This window comes from Egretta garzetta, unplaced genomic scaffold (genome assembly GCF_000687185.1).
Source record: "Egretta garzetta isolate BGI_Z169 unplaced genomic scaffold, ASM68718v1 scaffold499, whole genome shotgun sequence".
NCBI lineage: Eukaryota > Metazoa > Chordata > Aves > Pelecaniformes > Ardeidae > Egretta > Egretta garzetta.
The window spans coordinates 65,564-91,220 of NW_009260802.1; the positions used below are offsets into that span (position 1 = coordinate 65,564).

The following is a 25,657-nucleotide window of genomic DNA, read 5'->3' on the forward strand; positions in this document are numbered from 1 at the left end:
AAAAACGCAGCTTTTTTTTTTTTTTTTTTTTTTTTCCTAACTATGACATGGAAGAACAGAAAGGGTTCACAAGGGTAGCACTGGGACAATTACGCTTCCCAACACATGAATGGGAAGAAGGGTGTTGCTTTTTCTCCTTCTGGCTCCTCCAGAGCCGTAAGGTGAAGACGGTATCTTCTCCTCCTGAAGAGACACCCAGGTTCAGTTGCTCACAGAGTTTAATTTTATTTGCTAGTATTACAGCCTCCTTGAAAACATTCTCTTTTCTGGCTCTGATAAACATATGGCTGCTTCCACTCCCCAGAAAGGCAAAACATTTTGGTTTATCTGTAATACACAACCCCAGCTCATTCTCTCATCCCGCGCTCAGAGGCACTCTCGTACTATGCTGCAGTATCTGAGAAAGTTCCTTGGACTTTTGGAGAACTAATAAAAACTGACTGTGGCAACACCTTGAACAGTAACACTGAGACTGATAGCGTGGTGTAACACATGTGCTTCAAACAAGGGTTTTTACAACCCGTTTTTAAAAGCATAAGAGATACTGCTGTCTTCATAATCCTAATTATCACTTGTGTGCAATATTCTCATTGCACCTTCTGTACTTCAAGTGAGCATCCACCAAACAAGATGAAAAAACCCCATGGGAAAGGTAGTTCGAAATATTTAGTAGAAAAAAAAAAAACAATCCCAAAATCGAGAAGAGTGCAAGGTGTTACAGTGAAGTCATTGTAATATACAGTTTTCATCAATACTGAATTTGAACATCACATGCCAAAGTTTCCAACATGGAACACCAGCACCTCATTGCTGACATCCCCACCCACTTTGTTTCTTTGTGGTTGTTTTTTATTTTTTTAATTTAAAAAGCAATAAGGGACTACAGTCATCTCAGCAAGGCAGTCAAGACCAACGCTGCCAGTCTTACCCTAAAGTTCTAAATGCTGACTGGTCCAAATGGACTGGTTTTCTGTCTCGATTAAAACCAAGCTGCGGTCTCCAAGGCCTGCCATCATTGTTGGTTTTTTCCCAGTCTCCTGGCTTCAGAACTGGAGCGGGTTTCCTTAATATTAAAAATAGTTCCATAGTTATTTATCAGAGCAAATACTCAGATTAATGAACAAAAATGTAATTATTTGAAAACTGACAACCGATACTTACTTTGCACCAGGTAACACTACAGCCTTGAAAACAAAGTCTTCATCGAATTGTGGATCTTTGAAAGAGATACTAGGAAAAAGTATTTCAGAATTAGGTTTACAATAATTATGACAAGCAAGCTTAAAAAGTAATTGCTGCTTTAACAACAGTGATGTCCACAACAGAAAGGGTAAGATTCAAGAACCCATGACTTAAGCTGCAAAGTACATTTCTTGCGTGTGGATAAACTGACTACACTGGACTTGGATGTCCCACTCACTTTCCACAGGGTGACCTTTTTCCTCCTCTGTATCAACAGCCAGCCCAAAAGAAAGTTTAATGCCTAGAAAACAGTTAGTCCTATGTATGGTAATGAAAGTATCTCCTGTGCACCCTCGAGTACAAATCCTCTAGTCAAAGCACTGACGGTACTTGGTCAAGTTCAAAGGCTTGTCCAGCGCAGACAGGGAGGGTATCAGCTTGTTCTGCAGGCTAGCCAGAAGTGTACAGAACTTAGAAGTGGGATTTCCTGGGTCAGGGAGTTTTTATCCTGAAAGGCGGCTTTGCAGTTGCACGCAGTTCCCGTGGAGGGATACACACCCCTATTTTCAGTGACACCTCGCAGACCCCGTGTTTTGACCTGTCTAGTACTAGACCAACTAAGCAGTAATAGAGCAAGAAGTGGCTGAAAGCTTAATTTCTGCTGGTACAAACATTATGCAGCAGTTTGAGTTTGCTCTAGGAAAATTCATCCACGCTCCCAGCAATTCCAATCTCCTGGTGTAAGTATCCAGGTCCCAGGCAGGTCCCACCAGGGACATGTCTGATGTGCAGGGTACCAACCTGCCTCCCATTCTCTCACTACCTACCACTTGGTATAGAAGAACGCTCAGGATGCCAAGATAGATAAAAGCAAACAGCTAAGCGGAATTATGTCACTCTTCCACCTGAAATACATCTGATTTTCAGCAGAGAATAATGAGACTTAAAGGAAAGAGAATAATGGTCCCTTGGAAAACCCAGCCAAAGTCACAAGAACTGAAGAGCAGAATCATGACTGCTCATACTATCTCGGAAGACAGGAAGAAAAATCCTTGCAACAGAGAAATGGACAGAAGCATAAAACAATTCAAACCTCCCGACAGTGGCAGACAGAAAGCCAAAAGCTACCTTTAACTCATCACTCAAGGTAACTAAATCCCCATTTCAGAACATCCTTTCTGCAATATCCTGACAAGCCACAACTTCGCATCCTGCCTACCGTAGACAGTTGTTCTAGCTGAACCAAGCTATGCCTCCTCAGAGGAAAAATCATGTGGGCAGATCACAAGTGATTTGCAGTCTCAGGTACCTTATGTGGCTCAAGAAGTGAAAGGTTATAGGCTCAGGCATTACATACCTGCGCCAGATGAAGTGAGAACAATATGCAAGACACCAGAGCTACAGAAGCGTGCTGTCAAGTGCAGGAGTAATTAAAATCTTCTGTGACCACAAGATTTACGCTTGGAAACCCCACATTGTTTTTGATTCATTATGAAGCTTATTATTCTCCCAAACCACATTCAGGCAAAGTTAGTCCTACTCCTTTACTTCTTACAGCTAATATTCTCAGGCGTCCTCTGGGAATGAGTAGGAATAAAAATGGGCAAAAATCCAAGAGGCAAAATCAAGAGCTGGAGGGCTTTCAATCAACACCCAATTCTGTTTCAGAGGCGTGCCCTCATGAACGTCTCGTTATCTTGAATTTAAAAGGCTTGATACAGGCTATCAAGTTCTGTAGGTGTTGCTCTTTGCTTGCCAAAGACCCCAAAGTCCTAACAGAGAGCGAGCAGAAAAGCAAGAGCAGGAAAGATGAGGGTTTTCTGAAAGGATGAAATACGCTGGGTTTGATGTGCTGAGAAATGACCATTCCTGACACCCCTGCTGGGCACGCCACTACGCACTCTGCTCAACCGCCCTCACCCGAGCCCGCTGTGTCACAACACATCTTGGATTCAGTTCCCACAGAAACCCAGAAATGTTCAAAGTAACAGCTTCCAATTTATTAAGAGATGGGTTCTGCTGCAAATTCAACATCACAGCAGAACAAACTGAGTTTTGATCGCTGTGTTCTGTATGCCATTGCAGTAACCCCAGAGTTTGCTCACCTGACTGCAGAGTTTTGTGCAAGGTCACGCAGCATTGGAACAGGAGACTCCACTGTCCTGGTAGAGAGAAAAACCTCTGTCAAAATGTCACGTAACAGATTTCTCACCATTTGTTCTGCTTTCTCTGTTGCTACCACTCCCATTCCTCTGTCATAAAAGGGATTTCAAAATTATCTTGCCTTTCTCCTAGATTGAATACTTCTATAAGCAATAGAATTACTGAATCCTTATTTCTTGATGTCATTACTTTTGCCGCTGATCTGCGTGGATTCTCTAGTACCTAACAGGGTGTTCACACACTTCCTACTACCCAGCGGCCCGGTTACAAACCGCAGTGCTATGCTGCGCCTTGGGAACTTCCAGGTACCGCTGGGTTTGATTATAAGAAGCCAACGGGTTCTAAGAGGGCAGAAGAAGACCAGAGAGAGACAGACACACATGCAGACACCATGAAGACACAAACCTGCTTCGCTAAGAAGAAAAAGGCTTTGAAGTAAAAAAAAAAAAAAAAAATTAAAAAAATTTAGCAGCTGTTTTCCACAGCACTTCGAGAGTCTCCTTCCTAATTGAGATTCAACAGGCTGCCATGCAGTTGCATCTCAACCCTTTCCTTCTTTCCTCCAGAAAACTCCACCCCTTCAATTGAAGCAGACAAACGACTCTTAGCAATCAGCAACCAGATTCCTCTGCGCACCCGCGGCGCACAACCCTCACGTACTCACGTGGCACACAGGCCACAAGCTACGCGCATGCTGGCTGGATCTGACCCAAACGCCTTGGCAGAGTAAGACTTATTCTGCAGTGGTGATACAAATGCCTGCTCATCTTCGCAGAATTCCTAGCAAACTACTTCTCTAGGTAAAAAAAATCACCCATCTTTCATGCTCTGCCTAGGGAAGGCAGCGCCAGAAGAGTTTTCTTTTTCCTGCACTGCTACTCCCTGCAAGAGGAGCTCCGCCTTGCTCGTATTCTTTGCAAGCCATGACAAGAACAGGGAAATCTATGTTGTAAGTGTGACCTAGGATGCATTATCTGTCCAACAAAATCGGAGTGCTTGTGCACGTAATGCAGATAAATTGCTGAGCACCTGCTTATGCCTCTACGCAGAGTTAGATAAATGAATGCATATCCTACAGAGTGAAGATTACACAGACAATTTCTCAAACTAAATGCATTATCTAGAAAACAAAAAATAGGAGCATTTTTTGTACGTGTAGTTGGTAACAGCCTTGAATTTAGTTCTATAGCCTAAATGGAAAATGGCGAAATATACCTCTACCTGGATCTTTTCTTTAATGCAATTAAGATTAGCATATAAAAAGCAGAGTTGTTGGTTTTGGTTTTTTGTTTTTTTTTAAACAGCACACACTATTGGAATTTACATCAGACTGCATTAAATTAACATTCATACAAAAGCAGAGGCCAAAACAACATGACCTTACTGAATAAGGCCACCGTTCATTACTTATATATACTATTATGTAGTCCCTGTTTACCTACTAAAAAGCTCAAACATTACTAAATACATAAAATCCACCCTTCCACAGATGAAATGACAAGCAAACAAAAAAGAATTCACCAGCAATTAAATACACACATTAGAGTGCTTTAAAGATTTCTGATGCCGCTTTGAAAGTGTAGTTCTGAAATTAAAAAAATAGGATCATAGAATGAAAGTTTACTTGCTTGTTTTTTTACATATACTGATGATAACACACAGTTACTATGAAACCTAGCGGAAAGCACACTTAGCCTCAGAGCTCACTACATCGCCTTGTCAGGAGTTGTAGGTTTCTCGTTGTGGGCACAAAGAGATTTTTACTTAAACGCAGACATAACAGAAGGAAACATCTTTTAACATCAGCCAACCTGTACCAAAAGCTATACTCACTGATCTGGCAGAACAGCATTTTCATTCAGTGTAAGCTTTCCTTGGATTCCATGGCACAGCTCTGGGGGCATATCCACTGGCTATGGAAGAGAGAATTTCTCAGCTGAAGCACTTTATCAGACCCCCGCCATTTACACAATCCCTTAAGAACAAGTACAACCTACCTCTGTATTTTTGGTCTTGTACTGTTCCACAATAAAGTCACAAAGTGGATGGTGTTTTCCAACAAAGAGAACGTCACCACCAAGGCTATTCCTTCTGCCTAGAAAAGATGAGGGGAACGGGATAAGAGTTCAGAGCAAAGAGGGAAGGAAGGAATACAGCAGACCAGCGTGCTGTCCTCTTGGCATCTCCGCAAAAGGAAAGCTTCATTATGATGTAGGAGAAAGCTTTGAACATTCCTGGAGAGCATTGGAAAGACAGTGTGCGCTCAGAACAGAATGTGTCTGGCCACAAGGGTAGCTGGCAGACAGTAAAACAAAGTGAATCTCGCGTTCAGTGGGAGAAATGTTGAATTTCAAACAGCGCAATGTTGAAGATGCAGACAGGTTGGGTAAAAAAACCAAAAAGCCACCCCCCCAAACCACACAAGTCCCAAGCAGTTTACCTACAAGACCGAGCTATTATTTTTGTACAGTGGAGAAAGTACGTTTGCCTATATCAGCTGAACATGAAGCTTCCCATACCATAACCGGACACAACCAGCCTACTGGTCAGAACGGCCAATACATCTGCCCAGTTTACCACCAACTCTAACCTTGGAAGCAGAGCTTATTCTTTTGATTGCAACAGTCACCTAACGCTTGCTTTGACAGCGTATACTGGTAGAAGCTTTTTGCATGATTAAGCTGCCATCTAATTTTCAGGTTAGGTCTTATGCAGGTCTACTTGGGTAAAAGAAAAGTAAGTGAAAGCTGCAAAACCAAGCCCATCAAGGATCATTCCAATTACAAGCACCATACATGAAGAAGAGGCTACAGCCTGCCATAATTCAATCCAACCAAACATCTATTATATCTTGCTCATTTAGGGCAAAATACAAGTTGTAATAAAATATCATAATTCTTACTTTCTTCAGGAGTGAGGTCAGGGTAGACTTCTTCCAGGGCAGCTCTAAGGCGTCGCTCATCAACAAATGGCAATAACGCAACACCTAGTAAAACCAGCACATTATTATCTTTGCACTTGTTGGAAGAAGGAGGGGAAAAAAAAAAAAAAAAAAAAAAAAAAAGACACTAGTGATTAAAGCTCCAATAGATGCTTTACCCAAGAAAGAACTGTTGCAGCAGTCACAGAAAAGAAAACCCTACATTTTCAGAGACTGTCACCCTGCAGGCTGTTTAGAGAAAGCCAGTTCAGTGGTAGGGCAGGTTGAAAAGGGAAGCTTCTCTCCACGCACCCCTCCATCCTCCTCCTCCCTGGTCCTGGGTAGGCACTGGGAAGCCATAACCTCTACCCACACCTGCCTCGTTTAGGAACAAGAGGAGGTCACTACAACAGTCATTATTTGCCTCATTTGCTATGGATACTCCCCTGACAGAACTCAACACTACTTTATTCAAATTAATTTACTGAGAGACAACAATGGAAGAATCACTCTAAGTTCAGCGACGAGGTGGTGCAGATGTTGTCCATTAGTGATGATTCATACCAGCTATTAATTCTACTCCGAGATAACATGGAGGCTCCTCTCAGGATCAAAATCCCTCGCTAAGCAGCACAGCTCAGAGCCCACCCGGTCGTACTGGATGAAGCTGGAGAACAGCCTTTCCTGGTACACACCAGTACGTGTTCTCTTCTGCTATAAGATCCAAAAAAGCACTAGGACATTTACTATGAAAATTCTTCAGAGATTTACTTCTCTCACTTTTATTATCGGTTGGAATCTGGAATAATTATTTGCGGTTTTTTGTTTCTCTTGCCATGAACACTAGAGCTTTTCCTGACCAAAATGACAGCAAAGCCGTTCTTCTAAATTGATATTCATAGTTTCATATTTGTGCCTGTACCAGTTCTACCGCTGGGCAGAGCTCAGACACGTTTGCCATCACTCTAAGGTACAACATTCACAGGGACTTGGGATTTCCACAGACTTAGGCTCCTGATCTAAATCTTGGTCTGCCTGAAACACTTTTGCTTCAGAAGTTAGATCTTTACGTGGCTTTGTTAGAACAAATACCATTGTCCTGGAACTGAAGGGAAGGGGGACCACCTCAAACTTTACCTGAAGTGCACTTACACCAGAAGCTCGTACCCTCTCCTAGCAAAGCCAGTTTGGAACAAAATGGAAGCGTTAAATATGTTCAGAAGGTTAACAGAATTGGAATTTTATTCAGCCTACGGTAAAATAACAAGGAGCAGAGCTGTACAGCCTGCTGGTGCCAGTCTCACCAACAAGAAACGTGCAGCGCTGTCCCTGCTTTAGGAAGTATGAGGGTAATCTTCACGCAGACTGACTACAGCTTTATCAACGACAGCACCAGACCCCAGCCGTGTTCAAGTTTCAGCCGGAACTAACTACTTGTGAAGGGAAACACTGATAAGCCTAGCCTGGAAAACAATTTATTTTCACCTTCACAACACACTGGTGGAATGACAACAAAACGGGAAGTGTTCATAACCCAGGAGATTGCAAAAAGGATCAGTGCTGAGCTTTTGGAAGCATAATCACATCTCCGAAAGGAAGATCTTCGAACATTGCATGAAGAGGACAACGTATACCAGATGCTTTTTAACTGAGATAGTCTTCCAGCTTAGAAAAAATTTCTTGTTTCACAACTGCCTCTTAAACCTGAGAATTTCAGATGTTAATCCAGAACAAAGAGTTATAATGCAATTAAGCATTAAATGAATCAAAAGTAACATTACAGGCTGCTGAAAGCATGTGGGAGCTACTTAAAATATTACTGCTTCAGACTGTACATTTGATAACTGGACAGAAGGACTAAGGAAAAGGCTTCGAGTCACAGAGGGGAAACCTGCTATGCAACGCGTCTCATAATCCTGAGGAATGTTCTCTGCGACTTTGGAATGCTGTCCCGAGGCAAGGTACTGCTGTATCTAACTGTGGCTACTTCAAAACATAGGCAAGCAGCCTTGGGGGAAGAATCACAGAATCGCTGATGTCAGCAGGGACCTCTGGAGATCATCTAGTCCATCACCTCTGCTCCGGCATGGTCATGGGCTGCTCAGGTTGCCCCGAGCAGGTTGCCCATGACCACGTCCAGCTGGGTTTGGAATATCTCCAAGAAGGGAGACTCCACAACCTCTCTGGGCAATGTGTTCCAGTGTCTGGTCACCCTCAGAGTAAAAGTGAGCTTCCTTATGCTCAGATGGAATTTCACGTGTTTCATTTCGTGCCCAAATAACTTTTTATACCTATAATTGAGATATTAGACTACTGGCTGAATAGTGCAACCGGCAACAAAAGTTGGCAGACCTTTAAAATTAATATTCTCTAAAGAAAGAAGAAGCTGCATTAAATACTGTAGCTGTTTTTTCATTCTTTGTATGCATCCAAATATTTCTATATTCCCCAAAGCGTTTCTCGCAAGGTACTAATGAGCCACTGATTGAACAGATCAAGATCCATTAATTAAATGCAAAGGAGACAAAAGACAATTACACAGCAGGGCTGATAAAAATAGAAAAATGATTAATCTAGTTCAAGACAAATTAACAAATCTAGAATGACTGCTGAAATTACTAACAATCATTGCCAATCCCAAATCAGGTACCGAACCATAATTTGTTCTTCATGCTCGTTTCTTTTCAAAAATACACCTGCTGCAGAATAGTTCTCCCACACACAGCGTAACACGAGTTACCTGTGTGACTTGCTGTGTCATTACCTCACCAAGATAATTCTCCATTTTCTTCCTATTCTTATATAGATTCTTAAGACTAAGGTCAGTATACTACAGCTCAAAAAAAAGAAAGCTGAAATTTCACCTTGCCATGCATATTTCTTCCCATTTAAATCAATAGCAAAATCTTCAGGGTAGAAGTCAATTATGCTTGATTCCTGTATTTGGGAAAATAAAATTAAAAAATCATTAAAGCCAATTATGAAACTGATTCAGAATGCCATGTAGCACTGTACTTCACAGAGGGTGAGCAAATGCAAAGCTAAGGAGGACACAAAGAACTTTGACTAACAGAAACATCTTTTATTAAACCCCATTTAAACATGAAGTGTGGTAGGGCATTTCCATCACTTAGAGTATCAAAACAAGAAATTAAGGTAGATAGAGTAATTCCAGGCAGCTGGATTAAGGTATCTGCTCCCCAGTTAAGCTTTGCAAGGTTTCTTACAGAAAGTAAACAATCTTATTCAAGTGTAAAAGAGTCAGGAAATCATTTTTCTCACTGAAACATCTGAATTCAAAGAATCACTTTTGAGCATCTTTGAAGAATCTCTGCGATCTACCAAAACCAGTGCCTCCCAGCCTCCATTATTTTTCTGCCTGAAGTAAGTGGCAGCAAGTCATGGTCACGCCACTGCAAGATCACATAACCTTACAGAGAGGAACACAGGATTCTTACCGGATCTGTCATCAGCTTCCTCCACGTCGGTGGCAGAAAATTTCCACTTGCAGCTGGAAATACTCCCATTAGTTGTTCAAGAGGCTTGAACTGTTGAAATTAAACAAGCAGATGTAGGGCACTTCTAATGAGCTGTTAAATCACAAATAAATAAATGATGACAGCCTACCGGTTTTGAGCCTTTCTCAAAATCTGAGGGCATGTCTGCAATACCCTCAAAGTCAGAAGCAAATGGAGCATAGTGAAAAGGGTAATACCAGTTCCAGGATGCACAGCCCTAGGATAGAGAAACACAATCAGACAAATCAGAAAAGAAAAACAAAAAATAAAGATCACGTAGCCCAGTCACTAAAGATGACAAAATTTAGCCCAGCATCAACCGGGAGAAAGAGGAGTCCCCACGATTAGAAAAGAAAGAGCTCTTGCCTCTAAAGGTACTCTGGACTTCAGGTTGGGACTTAATTGTTCATAGCCAGACTAGAGCGAGTGAGTTCACTGGGCAGTGAATGGAGACCTCGGGCATTTCCTCGGCAGCACAGAACGGCAGATAGACTTCTATGCCAAAGTACTCTTGCTATGTGCTAGGTTTGAGTCACTAAGGGAGACAGCCAAAGAGACAGGACCTAGCACCGTAACGACACAGAAGACCTTGCAGCAGAATCTTAACCGGAGCTTCAGGACACCGCAACACACCTCATGCCTTTCTCCTCCCCCTCCAAAAAAAACAACACGAGCACATGCACAAAGTCCAACAAAGCCAAGCAGGAAAATTTCTTGCACAGAGTAGGAAATCACCGTCTACCCATACAGTTAACTGGCCCCTGGGACTAAGCTGAGGAGGCTGTGACAACTGGACGTGTTTTCAACTTGTGTAGAGTTGCTACCACACCTTCAACAGGGAAATGCACACAGCTGACACAGAGGAGGAATTCCCAAGTTCTCCATAATTGTATAAAGGGCAGAACTGTGCCCGTCAGAAAGCCTCTGGGGTCTCACCAGGAACAGAAGTAGCATTTTTCTGGCAGCACACACTTTGTACCACTGTTTTTCAATGCAAAATCTCACGGCCAACTTGGGAATATGGGGGACCAGAGCACCCTGATATGATGCACTCTACAAGGTGTGAAAATGTGCACAATATTTGTTGCAGGTTGAGAAGTATTCTGGGTTTAACTGTTACTTTGCTATTCAGCACACTTTGGGTAATGTTTTGCTTTTCCCCCTAATATTCTTGTGTCTTGAACATTGGGAAATATAAAGTGCATTTGCTTGAAAGAGGAAAAATAATCCTCAGAAAGGAGAAAATAAACTCAAATACATCAGAACACAATGCACTTTGTAAAGGAGACGAGGCTCTAGAAGGTCTAAGTCAAGTTTTCACCTCCTCAGCTACTTTTCTTAGCAGCACCACTTGAAACAAAAGCCTAATGTTTTGACTTCCAATTCTGAGTAGGTAAATGTCAATGAGACTCCTCCAGCGATATTTTTGGTATAAGATTACAGAGACTTTAATTATTAGATGCAATTCTTCAGATGGTTTCAGTATGTTTTGAAAGGCGGATTGGTTTCCTCCCCCTTTTTTTTTTCCTTCCTCCCTTCCCCCCCTGCCCCCCAACCAGATGTTCCCACTAGCGGAACATGCTCTGCATTATTAGCTTTTTGTAAGAATAGAATAGCAGGTAATATATTCCATCAGAAGTTTTATGGACAGTGAGCAGTAGTTATTGGGAAACAATTTTTATTATGATAAAAAGAAAAAAAATCAAAAGCCTTCCAGCAAACTTATTTTGAGATTCCCCCAGATCAGCAGCTTCCTACTCTAACTCCCGTATGGGCAGAAAGTGATTCGACGGCTGCCCCACAGCCCTGCAGACTGCCCCTGTACAGCAGGTTACCGTATCTGGCCTACATGCAGCTCTGTTACGCAAGTACAAACAGCAGCACCTGCAAATGTTTCATTGCTGCACTATTTTAAGTCGCAATGTAATTTTTGTAAGGTCTAGAGAGCGACTTGCTGCCTTCTAGAGTAATCTGAATATGAAGCAAAATGGCAAAAACAGAGCCTGAAACATTTGTGACTTCCATGAAGTTTTTCTTTGCAACATTTCTAAACCAGAAAACATTTTCTGTAGTCACTTTTCCCGGAGGCCTTCGTGGCACTCCAATTCTCTTGAGAGCACTATGGTCCTGCCTGAAGTTGTTGTCAACCTTGCTGATTTATTTTCTTGGCAACTGTAATCATCCGTCACTTCTGCATGCATCAGTCACTTCAGCCAGAGTGCCCACAAACTCAGAAGGACAAGGAGTCACCTACGTACGCCTCGGTAACTAAATTGGTTTTACACGCTAAACTAGCAAGTCTTGCACAAGGACTCGCCCGTAGTAAGTGCGGCGTACGCCTGCCTTCCAGTTCCTACGCATGGAAAGCCACAGATCTCTCAACAGCACAGGCAAATGCAGCCCTGGTTGGAACAGTTATGGAAGCACACGATGTCTGCACAAGGCCGTGGCCGCTGCTCACGAAGCAATGAACACACACCCCATGCACTTCTTTGAATAAACAAACTTAACTTTACAGTTGTCAAATGAGTATAAATATTTTGGCCACCGCGTAAATATTATCCCAGCTTTGGCAAACACTGCCTTCCCCTAAGCCCTTCAGTTTCCCTCAACATCCAGGCTGCAGTGGTTTTGTACAACTGCATCATGGGCAGTTTTCCAGCAGGTAGACACCTACGGCTAATCTGAAGATTCATTTACACGCTTTGGAGACATACGGGCACGTATAGAACTCTAGGAATGTATCTTGCCACGGTTAACAGGAACACAGTTTGCTTTCAGCAGACCTTAACCATGCGCAGGATCGTGGGAGCTTCCACCTCTAAAGGTGTCCAGGTGACATTTGTCCTTTCCAAAGGGAGCTACTCAAGGATGTGGGGAGCTCGGCTCTGCTGCAGATCAACTGCGACAGACCTGCAAACCTTAAACTCTATGATTCTCACCCCCCATAACATGCAAGTCAGAGCCCAAACTCAACTAATTAATACAGTGGAAGGGAAGGGAACACGCTCCCTTTTTGTTCCCAGGGGGCTGGGGGGGAAGCAGTATATGTTAAAATGAACTAACTTCAAGACCACATCCTTTTTTTCAGGCACATGAGGTATTTGCCCTGCCTGTGCTCCAAGCTGGACAGGCGTGAGCCACCTTTGAAAAACGTGCAGTTTTACCAACACAGCACTGCGTTCAAGCTACACAGCCCTGCCAAGATGGATAAACTTCATCGTCTCGAGCACATTCTGCTCCCAGGTCACACACAAAATAAAACTTACTTTGTCTGCCGGGCACGAAGCTAGTCATTAACCATCGGCGCAACAAACCCCAATATGCCTAACTAATCTCTTGCCAATCTGACATCTCAATTATCAAAAGATTTAAATCAGATACAGATTACTTCAATCACAACACACTTCATAGAACACCATTACAATCTATGGAGGAGACTGACAACTCTGTGCCTCTCAAATTCTTGCTAGCATTTCACAGGCTTTGTCCTTCGTTCACTCATTTAGTCATCTACAATTTCACGATGCGTGGCTATGTATTGCAAAGGAAAAACATGCAACAGTCCTTAAAAGCAACAGCACTTGTTGGGTTTTTATGTGAGAAACAAAAACAGTGTTTAAACCTTGAGTGTCAAATAGAATGGGCGCCCACTAATTTTATGTCTTCAAAAAAGCAGCACTGCTTTTCAAAAGTGAGCAATCAGTAATTATTATTTCCTGAAAAGAAACAGAGTGCAGACACAAAAGAAAACTGAAGGTGCAGAGAAGAAATTTTTAAGTACCTGATAATAATATCTGAGAACCCAGCAAAGCCCTTCCACATAGGACTGTACGACTTTACGACGGAATTTCTCATCAGATGCATCGACATCAAATTTGTTTTTATAGTAGCGCTGTTTCCAACCGGTTTCCCATAACCTGTGTAACAAACACAAATAGGTGTCAATACATGTTGATATATGCACATTTACATATCTGAATTAAAACATAAGCCAGAGTTGCTTGCTACTTCGATTCCCGTTTTTACACAGTTTAAATGAAAGTTTAAAAACTGATACACAGCAGCAAGAGAATAAAATTTGATGGTTGGAATCATAGAAAATCCAGATGCAATTCTGAAGCTACCACCCTGATAAACACGTCTTCAAAGTGCTTGTCAGGAGCAGGGTAGATTTTCAAACGTGTGCCTCAGGATTTTTCAAACAGTGTCGGTCCTAGTCAGCAATTTCCTCCTTCTTAGCAGGAATCTCCTGCCAACACTTTGTTCCTTAACTCTCCCAACTATTAGCAAGCGAACAAACTCTCCCCCTTATTTTGTTTAATCTACCCTAGGCCAAAAATCTTTATCTTACTGGAATACCTTCTCACATCAAGTTCATTCCTCTATTCTTAACACAGCTCTTGAGCAGAGAGGTGAAAGAGTTTCTCTGCTGCTCAAAATAAAAAGCAAGCAAACAAATACTAAGCAGCAGCAGCAGCTTGATTTTTATACCCACTGCTATTCAGCCAAGCTACGATTACCAGCAGGATTATCTGCAACTCGGGAATCCCATGCTTGCCGACTCGCGTCAGAGGAGTTCCCTTTTACACAGGGATTTTCAATCTTTCATGAGGGATGGATATTGGGAGTCAAAAGAGCCGTCTCAGGCACCATTTATCCTTACTTCACACAGCTCCCCCTTATGTCTGTCTACGGATGGGGCAGGGGAAAACCACCACTTGCTCCTCTTTGACAGACAAGCATCCGATCCCTCAGTTCTAGTGCATAATGTTAGGAAAAAAAAGGGGATAGTGTGCAATATTGTGCCACATTTCAAGCAAGAATGTCCTGTGATAATTAACAGTAAACACAGACCACAGGCTCCTCTAATGCCCGAGGAGGCAGGGGGAGCGCTGCTGCAGTGGGCACGGGCAGCAACAGGAATCACTGCCCACAGCCCCCAGAGCTTTTCTTCCTCGGACACTTCATCTGCTCCCTGTCTGCTGTGTTCCTCTCATTCAATGGGCGACACATCAATCCTGAGGGGACAGCCGTACCACGGGCAAGGAGCTATTCACATGTACATCAGACTTCAGGCTGTTAGTCCTAACAGACACGATATGATCTGGGGGGAGATTCCCGTTCAGTTCAGAGACTGCCACCTAAAAAGGTAGTTCAAGTAATGGAAAGATTAAGCTCTACTTCACATTTGGCTCAATCACGGTATCAGGCTTCAGAACGGGCCTCCCTCACAAAACTATTTGGGTTGTTTTTTGGTTTGTTTTGTTGGGTTTTGTTGTTTGTTAAATTTAACCTACTATTCACCATAGCGCAGGCATTTTACACACACATCTCTCAAAGTTCACATGAATTTTGGTATTCAAAGCCAACCAGAATAAAGCAAATTACAAGTCTGATTTAGACACTGGTTAAATCAGATAATCCCTTAATTTTTTTTTATTTTATTATTATTATTATTGGAATTTTATTCTCAACAATTCAAAACCTAGCACGGATTGTCACATCTGAAAATCATCACACAAGATCCCTTTCCACAAAAGCTGTGCCCACTTTAAATTCCATGCAGAATCTGAAGCACACAAGTAACCTGCAAGGTCAGCTCGAGCACACGCTTGTCAAAATCTCACAGAGCAATAAATACAGCCTATGAAGCCTCTGAGAAAGAGCAAAGATCAATTTATATTTTTTTTTACATGACGCATATCCTTTTGGTTCCGCAAAAAGGATCTTGCCTTGCTTGTTTCAAGTCAGCTGCCCAGCACAGGGATACATTTTAAGATCTGACCTGAGCTAGTTCAAAGACGAGGAGGTAGAGAAACCAAGAGCTGTTTTCAAGACTTGAGGAAAGCCAGGTGAGCAAGGACAGAGCGCTTGCGCTGCAGTCTCGAAGGACAGAGCCAGGAACATCTGCAGCCTATGAGCATCTGCCCCTACGAGCTCCCTGGCAGTGGGACACTTGCATACATTTCAACCCCCTTTTCTGCAAGATAAAAACCCCAAGCTGCTAGCTGACTAGAGCTACTTGTTGTGGTTTTGAGGTCATTGTAAACACAACATACATTTTCGCAAACAACTTCCTTGCATCTAGTACCTTCATGCAGTTGTTTCTACTTACAACGAGAAGCATGACATTATTTTCCACTCACAAAAGGATCTGAATAGATATCCTGAGCTACAAAGGAGCAAATTAACTGTGGACAAATGTAGCATATCCTTTTGCTTGACAATACCAACCCTGTCAGAACTATTGCTACTCGTAAATCACCACAGTTCATTCACACCAGTTGCTATAAAAACTGTTAAAGCTTCTTTTAGAGCCCCTGTGGAAGTTCAAATGGAAAGCAGCACTAAAAATGATCCCAATTTTAGATAAAAATTCTGGTTGCTTGATTAAAAAAAAACAAACCAAATCCATTCAGCTCTGCACATATAGGGAAGAAAATAAGAACGAGAGCTAGAATATCTGATGTTGGAAGATCTGATGGGCTAATGTCACAGGTGTCACAACAGTGCTGGGCACCAGTGATCCGTACTTCACAATGGAACAACCCTCATTGTTTTCCCACATCCACCTACACCCCCTGACTCTACAGAAAACAAAAATCTACTGGTTGCATCTAGAAGAGCAGAACCTTTATAAAAAAATTGTAAGGGCCTTCACCCTCAACTTAAGAGGGCGATAGCTTGATTTAAACCTTCGATAAATGCAGACTCACTGGTAATTCACTGTCAGTTAATTCTCATAAAATGCCTATCCCTTAATCATCTAGGGATCAGCCATCCCAAGACATTTAAAGAACTCGTCGTAGACAAAACAGGGCCTGCTACAAGTCAGAGATAGAAGAAAACATATTGTGATAGTCAAGGTAAATAATGCTGCACATGCAAGTGTAACTGAATTTTATGGGTTAAACAGCTCAAAAATTCAACTGCAAACCAGCGGGATTCAGCTCACATAATCAAAGCTGAACAGCGAATGTCTAGCCAATCTAGTGCTTGGTCTCAAAGGGAGTAGTGGCTTGGAGGATGAAAACCTGCACGCATACTAATCTAGATACTTAGATTTAACAGCTATAGCTTACACATCTCACTGGAATTTACTGAATATTCTAACCCTCCACATTAATTACCGGTGGATAAAAAGATCATAGAAAAGCATCCGAAGGCACTGCTGCTCTAAGCTAAATGGCATTAATTAGACTGCATCTATTTCAGCAATTTGCTAACAAAGTGCTACAAAAAATGGCTTCACCTGATATTATCCTCTGGCTCAGGTTCACTGTCACTATCTTCAGCTTTTCGCTTAATTCCTCCTCCCAGGGATGGGCTGCCATCAGAAGTGATGCTGGTGTTTGGAGACGATGAAGTTGTCTAGTGTCGGAATTATTACAGATAAATGGGGGGGGGAAGGATTTATTAGGCATTTGAAATTCAAGTTACAATTAACAGCTTTGTGATAATCCCATGCATTATTTTGAGCTCCCAAAAAAAGCCACACAACCCTTAAACTGTGAAGTCAAGTAGCAAAAGAAAAGCAGAACACGTTGTATTAAGAGGCAGGCATCGATATGTACAGGCAAAAAGGTCTCTGTGTTTGAGAAAGAAAAAGATGCTATAGACAAGACAGTATACATTGATAAAACATGCGATTGTGGAATACAACTGCTGTCTCTAGTCCTACAGCTTACGTTACAACTTCACTTTACAGCAACAGTGAAAAACGCCTATGCAGGCTACCGTAAACACGCTGCTCGTCATTCGGAACTGGCCGAAATACTCCAAGTTTCTTCACAACTGATCTTTTAATCTCCCTTCAAATTTATCCATTTTAGCATTACAGAGTCTAAAAGACACTTCTCCCATTCCATAAAGGAACTGATTTGCTTAACCCATGTGCAAAAGTTTCAAGATTAAAAGGCAAGAATAGCAGAAATTGTACCTTGAAAAAGCACGTTGTATTTATTTAGACTTAGAGACAGAACACACATCTTTATGATGAAAAGGACCTTTAATTTGTTCACTGTTTGGATGAGGATTTATGCCCAGAAAGAAAACATTTGTTATAATTGTTATTTAGAGTTCACAATCAAGACTTCTAACAGAGCACTCAACTTACTTCCAGTTCTCCCTCACTTTCTAACACCTTTCCAAAAACTTCACATAAGTTTCTCCTCTTCCCAGTGAAAAGCAACACTTTGGAAAGTAAAAGCAGTGACAAACAAGCAAATCGCAAATTCCCAAAATACAGGTATCAGTCTGCATGTGTATAGAAATTCCAAGAAGAATATGAAAAGACCTCCAGCTCGGATATTCAGCTTGTGCCTCACAAACCTGCTGAGGAAGTTCCTAAGCCTGTACGCACAAGGAGATTTGACTCCACAAGTGCCAAACGGGGAGAAGAGCCACCACATTTGACTCGCATGCATTCGCCTCACGCTTGCCCACCCAGAACTATTTAACAAGCAGGATCACACCAACATTAAAATAAAGAACACTATTCTATCCAAGTAGTCTTGCAAAAATCGGTTATTAAAATCCTTGAAAAACTGGGGGGTTTTGGGTGTCTGCTTTTCAAGAAAGCTTGATGGAGGAGAGAAAAAGGTGGCCAGAGCAACACAGGATGCGATCACTTCCCCTTCCACGTGTAAATACCTTTGAACATCTACTTACAGAATTCTGTCTGTCATGCATCCTCATCTCAAAGGCGGCTTGTCTAGGGTTACTGATTGCCTGAGGACTGGATCGATTTCCCAGAGCTTGAGGGGAAAACTGTCCACCAGGAATAAAAGCGGGCTGATCCCTCTAAAAGATAAACACAGACAAGTGTACTGAGAGAGCTGTGTAATCTCCACAGCAGCGTGACGATGCTCTCTCACCACGTTCAGATTAACACGTTATAGAAAACAAGCATAATTTACTCACTCAGTTCAGCTTACTTTAGTCACGTTTAAAAATCTCAACCAGGCATAAGATGACACCTACAAGTGAGACCCTTATACTCCTGCAGTCTATTAAGCTCTTTTAAAAACAAACAAACAAGCCCTGCATTTTGTGCCCAGGGTCTTTCCACGTGGGCTGAAAGGCAGTTTTCTGGGGAAGTGAGACTTCATCTAACTGCCCGGGAAGAACGTGTTCTTTGCAAGCAAAGCGAATAACCTCTTCCACTCTTAGTAGGGATAGTCAGAAAATATGCAATTTAAAAAATAAACACAAGACCTAGGTAGTACTCAGAGTGGTGATATCATATACCCTGAAAGCTTTGGAAGCTACACTTAGCTTTGTTCTTTGTTAGGACATTGCGATATGTTGAGATGAACATACAAGAGCCCTTTTTTAAAATATCAGAATATTCTGTGAATAGAAGAAAACTCAACATCATTCCAATAACATAACTGTAAAGAATTCAGCTTACAGAGGTCAGAAAGGGCAAACACGTTCCCACAACAGCTAATGCTTCTCTGTTCCATCTGAGAGGTACCCGGCAACACTGACTTGCAACTGGCTTAACTCTAGTTTGGGGTAAGCCTGCCTTGGTTTTTTTAGAAACATGCCTCTAAGCAAATCCATTTAATGCAAATGGGTATACGTATTTAAACCTAGACTCTTACAGTTGCTGAGAAGCCTCATGTCAATGCATGGCAAAGCAATTCCTGTACTGTGACCATGCTGAAGCATCCCTAAATAATCATGAAAGCACACATTTGTGTGGATTTGAAGGATACAACATACAGCTATTGTCCACGCATTCAACACCCTCCCTCCTCTTCCTTTTAAGAAACCTTTAATATGCAATTCCTTCTTTCAAAGCTACAAAAAGCCATGAAAAAACCCTTTAAAATAGTTTACACGCAGGCCAGGAAATACCACGATTACAACTGCAGTTTCAACCAACACATTGCTGAAAGCTGTAGCATACATTTTAATTCTTGCTTTTGCATTGTGAAAAGAATTAATTTACCTTCATTCTTTTTCTTTTTTCTTTTTGTCGTCTTTTAAAGTTATCCTAAATAAATAAAGAGGAATAGTCAGTCAAGCACACAGATTTGCTGGAAAAATATTTCATTATCATTGTCTACTGACCAGAAGGCCATAAGCTTTTTACATAATGTTCCGCATAAGACGTAGGTCAATTCTCGTGTCTGCAAATCCAACAGAAATGGGATAGAATTTTCTACCCTACCCTGAAAACCTATGGGGAAAAGAGCAGGTGTGTATCCAAAGCCCCACAATTACAGGCACAGCTTATATATAGTTTAGCTATAGCCTTACTTCAAGGTGACAGCAGTGTCAAGGCTCCTTGCCTGCATCAGCACAGCTGACAAAAAAAAATAATTAAAAAGTAGGAGACACACTGAAGTCCCAGCAACAGGAAAAGAGGAGGCTCAAGGGAAGATATTTCATATTCTTGAGCCGTGGAAACTGCAAACTTGAACATCAAATTGGCATTTCCATTTCAAGAGAGATGCAGGCTGGGGCAACTATAAACAAAACATTTTGCCGGCACTGGCACGGTATTTTTTGACTGCAAAGTAAATACAATTCTGCTCTTCCACTCACAAGGTGTTTTATCCCCTGCACTTAATGAATAGACTGGAATACATCTGCAAAAAACTGCACAAGCTGCGGAGACAGACCCAAAGAACAGCAATTTATGGCCACATTTCTAATGGCAGGAGGTACTGCAAGGCAAGAATGCACTTGGAATTCAAATTTAGTATTTCGCCCCTGCTCATGGGCTTGCACTGCCACAGGCTGCAGCAAGTTACAAACAATTCCTTCTTCAGTTTTCATAGCGGCTGCAGGCAGTAACAGCACTCGCATACAGTTTTCCTTCTGCTGTTACTTGGGATAACAATCACAAAAACAGATCTTGCAGTCCAGGAAAAGAAAATCAACTGGGAGCACACAATTCTGGTTTTGAGTACAGAGGAATTCACCAGAGATTATAACAGCAAAAATACAAAGTTTGTTTTTTTTTCCTTATTCTGTTAAAGGAGTGTCACAGTCTAACAGTAACGCACGTGATTAAAACCAATCTCCAAGAATGTAACAAAAAAATTACATCGTCATCTTTTCTCTTTTTGAAAATACTATCTTCAACTTCTCCAACAGCTAACATGATCATCTGGACCCGCTGTAGGTTGACAAAACCGCTTTCTGTGAGGTACCCCTGCAAATTAGAAAAGAATACAGTTGAAAAACAAGCCTGTTTGTGTAGTAGACACCAAGTATTTTTAAAGAAAAAGCAAAAAATTTACCCCAGTTTTGTGCACCACATTCTTATATATGTTAACCAAGCGATCGATTGCTCCCTCCCTAAAAACAAAGAAACAAAAGCATGAGGTTCTTATCATTTAAAACCACAGCAGGTACACTTGCAGGAAAAGCCGACAGATATTGTCATCTACCTGATCTCCAAAGAGGGCAGATGAGGAAGAAAGTCATTTCCCACAAAGAAGCACATAAAGACCCAGTCATCGACACTTCTTTCAAAATCAAAAGTGAAAGGCAAGCTGGCCATAGTGAGTTCTCTTTCCAAATACTGCAAGGCACAAACAAGAGAAAACATCCATCAGAAAATGCTGTGCGCGGAGTTTAGAAGCGTTACTGATACAAGGCAGATACGGTAACTGCTTCAACATACCTCTCGCAAAACACATAATCGGATGAAGATGAATTCTTGTTCAGCAATAGGAAGACTGTCTGCAAACTGGTCATGCTGAAATAAAAGGAAAGAGTTGCATGACACCCAAGCTCACCCTAAAGTTTCCCCAGCTCAATGTTAAAGGCTTACTCTGAGAGGAATTAAGAGGTATACAAGTACGGTTTCTCAAGTTCTTAGGCCGAGCATGCACTTTGCTACTTTGCACATCTGTTAAATTACTGATCATTGTTTCTCTCCAGTGAAGAAAAAACCCAACAAAACACCACAAGCGAGGACGTAGGCTTGGCATAATACCTTTGTGCTACAGACGTACAATTTTTACTTACTAATATAAGAGGAAAGCTAGGTAATTCCAGTAATATAATTTGCATTATTTTTTCAGCCAAAGCCAACAGCAAGAAAAACGTGAGGATCTCATTAAAACATAGCTTTGCTTATAGATAAAAAGAATTTCTAGAAAGAGCAAAATTCTCACCTTGCCTTGTTTTTCCCTGGGCAAACCTTGGCAATCCTTAACCTCATGACCCATCTGGTTACAAAGACCACACGGCTTGGGTTTATTTGGTTTAAACTCTTCCCTAATTATAGTGAAGTTTGGTTCATGCGTAGCTAACCCAAGCATAATCAGATCAGCTACCAATCAAGAGAGAAGAATAAAATACAATGAAGGATAAACATTATGAAATTTTTTTTTAAAAAAAAAGTTTAAAAGCAAAGTACCTTCTACCTTAAGCAAGTGTGAACACACAGATGTGCTCACCCACAAACTATCCAGACAAACTAAGTGAAAGCCAGCCCTTCAGCTACGGACAGCGCTAGATCTTTCCCCATATAGTACACAGAGCTCTCAAAAACTAACAAATACACTGGATTATTTACACAAGCACAAGTGAAAGCCCAAAAACTACAGCCCAACTCCATCACAGAACAGCACAAGAAAGCTTAATAGGGCACACTGCTAGCAAAAGAGAACTCACCGTCAGCCCCACACAGACAATGATGAGTGTTTGGGTCATGGTTTGGTTGAGCTGTACAAAAGAAAATTATATTTAGTCAAACAGTCATGTAAAACAAAGTATTACTGACCATACCTTAATTCAAAACGAAATGTTCACATTTATTTGAAATTTACCTCTTTGTCTTCTAATGTAATCCATGATTTTATGTTCACCTTCACCAGGAGCACTTGCATCAGACAATATAACCTGCGAAACATTTAAAATTTGTAAATGATTTATGTCACCACAGTGTGCCCCCAAAAAATTACGTAGTTCATATACTGATTCCTGAACCTGACTTACAAATGCTTGAAATTCTGACTTGTAGTTTTAACTGAAATATTATGATTCAAAATTAAATTATTTAAGAGTTTGGAACCGATAAACAGACCTTCATTTTTCTCTACTAATTCTATGACGAAGCTGACATTGATTCAAATACCACTGAACTTATCACGTCATTAACGAACATATTTGAAGTTCCATAATATAATTTATCAGAGCAATTGAAATATGCACTAGAAAACTAACAGATAAAGCAGATACATGTCTGCTTCCCTTTAGATCTTCTAAACCCACAGACACACTGGTACATTATCACATTACACACTTCCTTACACTCATGTCCAGATGAGCATTAGCGTTTATAAACCTCAAGGCTGATGGAGGGAATTAAGCAGAGTCAACTGCCCTCTAATTAGACCACTTTAACAGTCAACTTACGGAAAATAAAACAGACAGCTGCATCCAAGAAGACTGACTATTCTGCCCTCTTGTAGAGAGCAAACACAGGGTTGTCAGGAATAAAAGCCCCTGGGGGGGGGGGGGGGGGGGTGGGGGAGGAGGAAAGAATTTCCAAGTCCAGAAAGGCAAGAAAGCTGGCATGTATTATTTTCGTTGCCCCTGATCTATTATTGTCACCCATCATTAGAATAATGGAAAAAAATGCAGCCTACCTGAGGTAGCAAACCAGTTAAGTAGTGAAAAGAATACATATACAACATATCTTGGCACTTTCCCCCAAAAGAAGAAAAAGTATTCCTAAAACCCCATCTCCCGTTATATCAAACTGTGGCTTCTACTATCAAATCTCTTCATTGCTCTTAAATGAAATCAAAACAAATGGTGCTGTTAGATTGCGTTACTAGGATGAAATGTTATCTCTGAAGTCCCAGCAGAAGGTTCAAGTTGGTCCATTATTAATAACAGCACAGTGCCAGAAGATGAGACAAATCTGTTAAACTTTTAGTCTTCAGTCACATCCCAACCCAGCCTAATAGATCACCTTAATTTTCCTGAAGTGTGAAACTTACTGTCAAATTTTTCCACCCTGGGTCGCTGTTCAAACGGTCAGCGATGTAATAGCGGAGGCATTTAGCAAGATTGTCCATAAACTCTGTTCCCTAAAAAGTGACAGAAGGAAATAAATTAAACCTTCATTCAGACACTGGCAATTGCTGGTTAAAGTGCAAGATTACTTACTGGAGTAATACAGTTGCTGTCAAATCTCTCTTTCACTTCTTCTGGAGGAAGAATGCCACCTAGAGCAATGAAAATATTTAACAGAAATAAATCAATACGGAACATCAAAAACATTTTTGCGTGATAAACACCCAGATGGCTCCCCTGATAACAATTAACACTTACTGAAAGTTAGTTTAAAAAAAACAAAACCAAAACCAACCCAACAACAAAACTAAAACAGCTCTTACCATTATATTATCTGCATCTTAAAATAAGGTATTAGTACATTTACAAACGTTGTTACTTCAGAAAAGCGATTTCACTACCTATTCTGGCAAAAGACTGTGAAAGAAATCTCAAAGAAACTAAGCTTGCTAAATGAGATAAAACATTAGGAAATAATTATTTTCTTACATATTCTCCCCTATGTTTCCACTATCTATTCACTTGGGCTCACAAACAGGGTTACACCAACTTCTCTCATCTCTGAGCTTCATAAAGGGTCTTCGTAGTCTAGAAATGCTACAGGAAGAAATGTTAAGAAAGTCTTTGTCCTACCCTTTTAATCTCTACCTAGGTTACACAAAGCCCTCGCACGGGGCTACAGCACTCATTCCTCCTAGACAGTCACCTGCATTAATTGCTCCAGCCCAGACAGCATGCTTCAGCTACACACACCCCTCTCACTCCAGTCCTGTCGCTGTCACCCTTCGGAAGCTGCACTGCCTTTGTTTCCTCACTCAGTTCAGAGTTTCCACTGTCAACTAACTACCCTTGATGGCAGTTCTTTATTCCCGTGCAGCAATATTTTTATTCAGTCCCTGGTTTTAAACCTTAACTCTCCTTTCATCAAGCCCGACAAATCTGTACTTCCCTCCATGAGAGCTGTGGTTAGTTCCCCACTACTTCATTTATCCCTGCTCAGCTGTTGGGTGTTTTTTTTAGAGGAATTAAGAGTAGTCAACACAAATCCATTTCAGGCAGGAGACAGAAGCGACATTTTATCTTCGTTCTTAACTTTGGAAAACACAGATCCATCCCTCTGTAGGCTTGCTATCCCCTCCTCCTCCTCGTGATGCACTGACAAATATCCACTAAGCAAGACACCCCTTTTCTAAACTTTCCTGAAGTGTTCAAACCAAACAAGGTGACTCTCACTTGAAAAACCTCAGACATGGCCACAGTTCTACCTTTTGCCAGAATTTCTTGTCTTATTTTTTGCTTCTCTTCAGCAGCTTCCATGCCCTCCTTTGATGCTCTGAATCTTCTTGACCGCTGTTGATTCATTTTTGCGCGTGGAGCCTAAAAAAGGTGTCACAATGCTGGGTTCAGGTATTGCCTCTGGCCAGTTGTCTCCTTTCTGGACAAGCCTTCTGGAACTGGCCAGTCTGTGATTATACAGCCATTTAACAAGGCATCAGTCTACACTGTAACTGAAACGGGAATTTCCGTTGTCTGAAAAGCATTAGTTATTACATACCCCTTCTCCAACAAGAAACTCCTACAGCTGTATTCATAGCTTTTGAAAATAAAAAGACTACGGCAGACTGTAGTTACCTACTACTTAGGGCAGGCATGTTGGTGTTTTTAAATGGATATATCAACACTGAGTTGGGATTACTTCTATATACACACATTTGTTAAGAATTCCTGCACTTGAGTTCAGGTTAAAAATCTTTTTACTTAACGATACTCATTTTACCTGTGAGAAACTGAAAAGCCCAGAGAAACAGCCAAAGCAGAA

General features: G+C 41.3%; 1 protein-coding gene across 1 annotated transcript in view; it reads right to left on the bottom strand.

The window, feature by feature from the left end:
* Positions 1 to 25,657, bottom strand: part of XRN2 (5'-3' exoribonuclease 2) — a 44,930-nt gene that overhangs the window by 18,331 nt on the left and 942 nt on the right. Inside the window, exons 3-25 of the mRNA XM_035902235.1 lie at positions 25,104 to 25,215; positions 23,932 to 23,990; positions 23,763 to 23,852; positions 22,584 to 22,656; positions 22,429 to 22,479; positions 21,927 to 22,084; positions 21,431 to 21,505; positions 21,195 to 21,328; positions 21,045 to 21,102; positions 20,849 to 20,956; positions 19,745 to 19,789; positions 18,457 to 18,588; positions 17,039 to 17,157; positions 13,568 to 13,703; positions 9,893 to 10,000; positions 9,724 to 9,813; positions 9,130 to 9,202; positions 6,248 to 6,331; positions 5,343 to 5,440; positions 5,179 to 5,258; positions 3,288 to 3,344; positions 1,162 to 1,230; positions 929 to 1,063 (exon numbers count right to left, since the gene is read on the bottom strand). Coding sequence (XP_035758128.1) covers positions 929 to 1,063; positions 1,162 to 1,230; positions 3,288 to 3,344; positions 5,179 to 5,258; positions 5,343 to 5,440; positions 6,248 to 6,331; positions 9,130 to 9,202; positions 9,724 to 9,813; positions 9,893 to 10,000; positions 13,568 to 13,703; positions 17,039 to 17,157; positions 18,457 to 18,588; positions 19,745 to 19,789; positions 20,849 to 20,956; positions 21,045 to 21,102; positions 21,195 to 21,328; positions 21,431 to 21,505; positions 21,927 to 22,084; positions 22,429 to 22,479; positions 22,584 to 22,656; positions 23,763 to 23,852; positions 23,932 to 23,990; positions 25,104 to 25,215 — 2,144 coding nt within the window. The remainder of the gene's footprint in view (positions 1 to 928; positions 1,064 to 1,161; positions 1,231 to 3,287; positions 3,345 to 5,178; positions 5,259 to 5,342; positions 5,441 to 6,247; positions 6,332 to 9,129; positions 9,203 to 9,723; positions 9,814 to 9,892; positions 10,001 to 13,567; positions 13,704 to 17,038; positions 17,158 to 18,456; positions 18,589 to 19,744; positions 19,790 to 20,848; positions 20,957 to 21,044; positions 21,103 to 21,194; positions 21,329 to 21,430; positions 21,506 to 21,926; positions 22,085 to 22,428; positions 22,480 to 22,583; positions 22,657 to 23,762; positions 23,853 to 23,931; positions 23,991 to 25,103; positions 25,216 to 25,657) is intronic.